Source organism: Eleginops maclovinus, chromosome 6 (assembly GCF_036324505.1).
Source record: "Eleginops maclovinus isolate JMC-PN-2008 ecotype Puerto Natales chromosome 6, JC_Emac_rtc_rv5, whole genome shotgun sequence".
Classification (NCBI taxonomy): domain Eukaryota; kingdom Metazoa; phylum Chordata; class Actinopteri; order Perciformes; family Eleginopidae; genus Eleginops; species Eleginops maclovinus.
In genome coordinates this window covers 845,296-851,295 of record NC_086354.1, presented here as the reverse complement: position 1 = coordinate 851,295, position 6,000 = coordinate 845,296, and the positions used below count along the sequence as shown (strand labels likewise).

At 41.3% G+C, this 6,000-nt stretch overlaps 1 protein-coding gene across 1 annotated transcript in view; it reads right to left on the bottom strand.

Moving 5' to 3' along the window:
- Positions 1-764: 764 nt before the first annotated feature.
- tox (thymocyte selection-associated high mobility group box) overlaps positions 765-6,000 on the bottom strand; it is a 51,944-nt gene continuing 46,708 nt past the window's right edge. Inside the window, exons 9-10 of the mRNA XM_063885220.1 lie at positions 3,309-3,469; positions 765-1,843 (exon numbers count right to left, since the gene is read on the bottom strand). Coding sequence (XP_063741290.1) covers positions 1,807-1,843; positions 3,309-3,469 — 198 coding nt within the window. The 3' untranslated portion in view covers positions 765-1,806. The remainder of the gene's footprint in view (positions 1,844-3,308; positions 3,470-6,000) is intronic.

Sequence of the window (6,000 nt, the reverse complement as noted above, 5' to 3'; positions counted from 1 at the left end):
ATATATATATCAATACTTTACTCTTAAGTCCCTCCTGCCGACATCCTGCTGAACACACACACACACACACACAGCTGAAGGGGATTCAGCTTGCTGACTGTATGACTGTACTGTTCCTTCAAAAATGGTATCCGCTCAATTACATCAAATGCAATGCAAAGAAATACAAGATAAATAAATATCAGTAAGATGTTTTTAAGTGTAGTGTGTAAGTCAACAGAACAGTGTTTAGGATAAAAAATGTGTCCTTAAATTTATGCTGGACCTACAGAATAGTAGAGCAAACAAAAAGTGTTTTAGTTTAATATATGAATAAAAAAAACAGTGTTTGTTTTAATAAATCAGATGTCCACATACTGCATAAAAAATAAAATTAAAATAAAGAATGAAAGAAGAATAAATGAAAACCAAATAGAAATGCAGGAAGTTCGTCTTCCTGTAACATATCTCTCTCCATATACAGTATATCTCTATATAAACAGGGAAGCAGACTCAAATTGATTTGAGAAGATACAATAAGAGCTCAGAGAAGGTTAAATATACATCTTTACTGAGACTTCAAAGACGTTTATCTAGCAATTACAGCTCAGCTACTTCTGCATGAATGCAGAGGCCAGGAACAAACAGCTTCCTGTGCCGCAGCGAGCTAAAGGTTTACATCGGAACGTGCAGGTAATGAGAGCGGTTGTCACAAAGAGTCCCGGACCAACAAAGGAGAGAGGAGGCGGATTTTGGAGTAATGACTGCACATCAATGCAGCCTGACTTTATTCAAACACATTATTAGAATCTAAAAATAAGAAAATCTTCATGGTTGTTGTTGCCCAGAGTCCTTTCATCTGCCAAAAAACACATGAATACAAAGAGATACAGAGCATCATCATTAACACTAAAACAAAACTGGATTTGATTAAAAAACAACATTAAAACAGCCCGCCCCGCAGCACGGAGCGTTTCTTAAATAGCCTCTGAGCACAGAGAAAAAGAGAGGATAAAAGAGACCATGCAACCCATCACACACTCTCATTAACACTTCACACACACAGTTTGGATCCAAATCAATATCATCAACAGACATATGCCAGGAGGAGGAGCTGTCATCGCACAAAGGAGTACTTTTCTTTTTTTTAAACAAAGAATTGTTTGACATTTCATTATTTTAAGGACTAAAATACATAGAGTTTCTACCCTGCAGATCTGAGCCTCACTGCAAGACAACAAGGACATTTCTTTAATCGTACACAATTATTATTATTATTATCATTATTATTCACAGCCGCTGCCTCTCTGTCGGCAACAGGGTGAACTCAGTCATCTTCACTCTGTGCACTACTTCAGATCCAATGCTTACATTTCATCATTAAAGAATGGGCGGGGAAACACAACGTGTGTGTTATTTGGTTATCAACCTACTGTTGGTGCGGCGGTGAGGTCAGAGAGGACAAACGTCTTGGCTTCAAATGGACAGATCAAACTATAATGTTATAGTCATTTACAGCCGCTCAGGAGCCTTTGGATACAAAATGTGAGGGGGGGGGGGGTATATATACACCTGTTAACATGTTTCACAGCACAGGACCTGCAAACCTCTCCTAAACTTTAAACTCAGAGCATGTAGAGAGAGACAGCCCTGGGACATAAAACTCTGCAGGGACACACACTGATGCCCCTCTGCTTCCTGGCTCTGAAGCGCTGGACCTCAGTGTGTTCGGGGGGGGGGGGGGGGGGGGGGGGTCCTCCTGGTTCATGAGGCTGGAGGTTGGTGGTGTGGCAGTGGAAGGGCTTGCTGAAGTCTGGAGTCCTGAGATTAGCTCAGATAGAGAGGCTTGTCTCTCTGCAGGCCGCTGAGGGGGAGAGGGAGACGCACGTCAATATAAAACATGAAAACCAGCCGTGCACTTGACTGGATCTGTGTGGTCATCTCCAAAAATAATACTTTGTTACCGGTCAGTTTGGTTATTATTATTATCCCATGTGTCTTTGTCCAACAGACTAGGTTTGTTATTGAAGCTAAGCGAGTGTTGCTAATGGAGATGACCCCTTTCTAAGGGGTTCAATACTGGAGACATTGTTGTCCCCGTTTGTCAATTAGACATTTAAACATGGGAAAAAAGAGTACGGGTTGAATAAAATAAATGTTTGCTTTTACCCTTGAATGGTTTCTGTATCCTGGGGGAGACCGACCTTTGTGTGAAATGAGTGTAATAACGGTGTAATTAAGGTGTGACATGGGTGTCATAACACAGTAATATGGTTGTAATAATGGTGTAATAATGTTGTAATAATGTTGTATAATGGGTATATTAACAGTTTAATATGGGTGTAATGTAGAACATTAATGGGAAGACACTTAAAGGGTTCATTGCTGACAGACTGAAATGCTGACAACTCATTCAGATAGAACCTGAGTGACAGAAGTCTGTTAAAAAAAGTGTTGTTGGATTATTAATAGTATTTTCCTGCCTTCGGAGGAAAAAACTCAAATAGATCATTTATTCTATGGACTTGAAAATGTAAAAATATAAAACATTAAAAGCTGCAGTCCTTTGAAGAGTGCATTAACCCCGGGCTGTAGCTGCTACTCAGATCTTGTACTCGAGTAAAAGTAGAAGTACTCAGATCTTGTACTTGAGTAAAAGTAGAAGTACTCAGATCTAGTACTTGAGTAAAAGTAGAAGTATTCAGATCTTGTACTTGAGTAAAGTAGAAGTACTCAGATCTTGTACTTGAGTAAAAGTAGAAGTATTCAGATCTAGTACTTGAGTAACAGTAGAAGTACTCAGATCTTGTACTTGAGTAAAGTAGAAGTATTCAGATCTTGTACTTGAGTAAAGTAGAAGTACTCAGATCTTGTACTTGAGTAAAAGTAGAAGTATTCAGATCTTGTACTTGAGTAAAGTAGAAGTACCAGAGTGTAGGAATACTCTGTCACAGTAAAAGTATTCTAAATGTTCCTCCAGTGAAAGTAGAAAGTACTCTCCTCTAAATGTACTTAAAGTAGCGACAGTAAAAGTAGTCATTGTTTGATTGGTCCATTTCAGAATAATATCTCTGATATGTTTTATAATGATTGATCATTAAAGTGTTCTCAGAGCTGGTAAAGGTGCAGCTAGTTTGAATGGCTTTGTATACTGCAGGGTAGCTGCTGCATTTACTGCAGGTGAACTTAAGTCTGATTTAAGGGCTGATTATATTTACCATCATTAATCCACATCTGTAAAGTTTTTACATAAATACACAGGGACATCACTGCGGCACGGTCGGGAGATTTAACTTGTTATATATGCAACAGTGAACCCTACCACCTACCTGTTGCCATGGTAATCATTACTCCAGTCCAGAGAGGGGTGGTGGTTCTGCGTGTGTCGACCCAGCTGATGGTAGTCCACCGATGATGACATCACTGCTCCTCCATTCAGCATGGCTCCTCCTAGCTGCTGGTAGTCCGGGTGGAGGGAGGGGTGGTAGCCCTGCAACACAACACAGAGTTTTAATAAATCTGATGTCCACATACTGCATAAAAAAAATAAAAAAAATAAAGAATGAAAGAAGAATAAATTAAAACCAAATAGAAATGCAGGCAGTCCGTCTTCCTGTAACATATCTATATGTATATATTTTTTTATATTGTGGATTATAGTGGAGTAGAGGTATAGTAGAAAAAATAAAAATACTAAAGTAAAGTACAAATACCCTTAATAAGTAAGATACTTGAGTAAATGTACTTCAGGTCCTGGAAATCATGAAGAAAACAGATCCTTATGACTCTTGAAGTTCCACTTGTCCAGTGATAGTTCACTAACACAAACAGCTGACCCCCCCAACACAAACAGCTGACCCCCCCAAACACAAACAGCTCTGAGGAACTGTAGACTCTGCTGATACAGATCCATGGCAGTAATGCTGGCCTGTTCATTATTTCTCCTACAGACAGCTGACAGTTTTTCAAAGCATCCCCCAGATCTTCATCTGTGACATGACTGACGGGGGGCTTTGTGACAGCAGGTGGAACGAGGAGGAGACAGTCAGAGGTTCATCAGCACTAATGACAAAGTTTAGAGAGTCCTGCTGATGTTATCATCTGCCCGGAGAGATGAAAGGTAGGAGAGGAAGAGGAAGAGGAGGGCATGCTCCAACCATAACATACTTGAGGGGGGAGAGAGCGATGGCAAGGGAGAGAAATGAGGGATTGCAGTAACAAAGTGTAGGAGTGTGTGTGTGTGTGTGTGTGTGTGTGTGTGTGTGTGTGTGTGTGTGTGTGTGTGTGTGTGTGTGTGTGTGAGAGAGGCTGAAAGGGAAGTTAATCTGAGCGTTGAGAGTGAAAGAGGAGAAAGAGGAGGACAGCAGGTGGTTGGGTTCTCCCCCCTGTCCTTCTCTACCTCACCTATTCATCCATTGTTGAGCAAATTCTTCTCCTTCACTCCTTCACAAAGACCCCATCTGCCTCCTTTGTCTCTCTTTCTCTCTCTCTCCCCCCCTCCCTTCCTCCCTCCCCTCCCCCCTCACTCTTCAGTCAGAGGAGAAAAGTTTGGAGTTGTGTCCTCTCCTTCCTCCACTCTTTCTTTTCTCTCTTTATTGCTCAAAATATGCAGGCTGGAGGAGATTATGGGAGTGGGATTTGAAAGTGCTCTATGAATACAGTTTTTACCCAGCATGCCGTGTAAAGGAGTTACACTGCCTCTCATCAGACTAAACACTGATCCCCCCCCCCACCCCCGGTTCTGATGGATCCTTTAGTGTATGTGTCTCATCCATTTCTCCACACTGAGGTCCCACAGACACTGGATCAGTAATGTGATTAATGGACGATTGATTTCTGTTTTCTGTTCAATAGTTATTCAGCGCTCCTAGAGGAGGAGCTGATGCATTCTCTAGCACCCATCTCCTCTCCACTGTGTGTGTGTTTAGCCCTATTCTGGTATATTCATTTATCTCCATTTACCCCTGTGCAGTGTTTAAATCAGCAAGATGCTGTTACCTCCAGAAAATAGGAAGGATGACTGTATGTATGTGTGTGTGTGTGTGTGTGTGTGTGTGTGTGTGTGTGTGTGTGTGTGTGTGTGTGTGTGTGTGTGTGTGTGTGTGTGTGTGTGTGTGTGTGTGTGTGTGTGTGTGTGGACTTCGACCCATAGAGGAGGGGGCAAGCTGAAGACTCTTGAGGAGACATGAGCTGAGTCTAAATCCAAAGGCTAGACTAGTATTAGTATAGCTCATTTTGGGAGCAATACTAATACTAGTATGTAGTCTTTTTGCACGCAGCGTAGAAAGGATCAGTGAAGCTGATGATTGGCGGAGAGACGGATCCAGAAAGATCTCAAATGCAAATTGTAAAAAAGTTGTAAAAAAATCTCTCGATAAAATAAGAGTAAGCAGAGGCTTGTAAAGGTTCAGTTTGTACACTTTAAGTGAAGAGATTTGGACACGGCAGTTTATAAACATTTGTATATGTGTTTTTCCACTTTTAAGCAGCAGTCAAATGGTCTTTTTTGCATTTTCACTGAGTGAAAGCAAGCCCCCAGGAAGTGCTCCGTACTTAAATCTGAGGAAAATATTCGTAGTGGCCAAACGGCGGTACTACAACTTGCGTATCAGTCCGTGACGTCATCGTGCCCAGAAAGACTTTTTCCCATTGAGTTACATTGGGAAAGAGACGTCTGTAAATCGGTGGATAATTTTTTTTTAACTAAATAAACTAATCAGTATGAACCCTTTTATAGCCTTTATTTAAAACATTAGGTCCTTAAAGTTGTAAAATGCGCTAAAAGCTGAATCCAGATTTATTTTCTCTCTCCATTCCTTTCTACTGAGACGAGAGCGGGAGATTGGGGCGGGGCTTTAGGGGAAACAACACTGCGCATTCTCTATGCTCTGACTGCCAGGCATGCTGGGTAATTTGTGACGTTTTGCTCTAGAGAATCTCAGGCCATTTTGTCTTCATGCGCCAATGAGCAGCTCTCATAGGAATAAACGAGGCCCCGCCTCCAACGCTGGATCCAGTTCT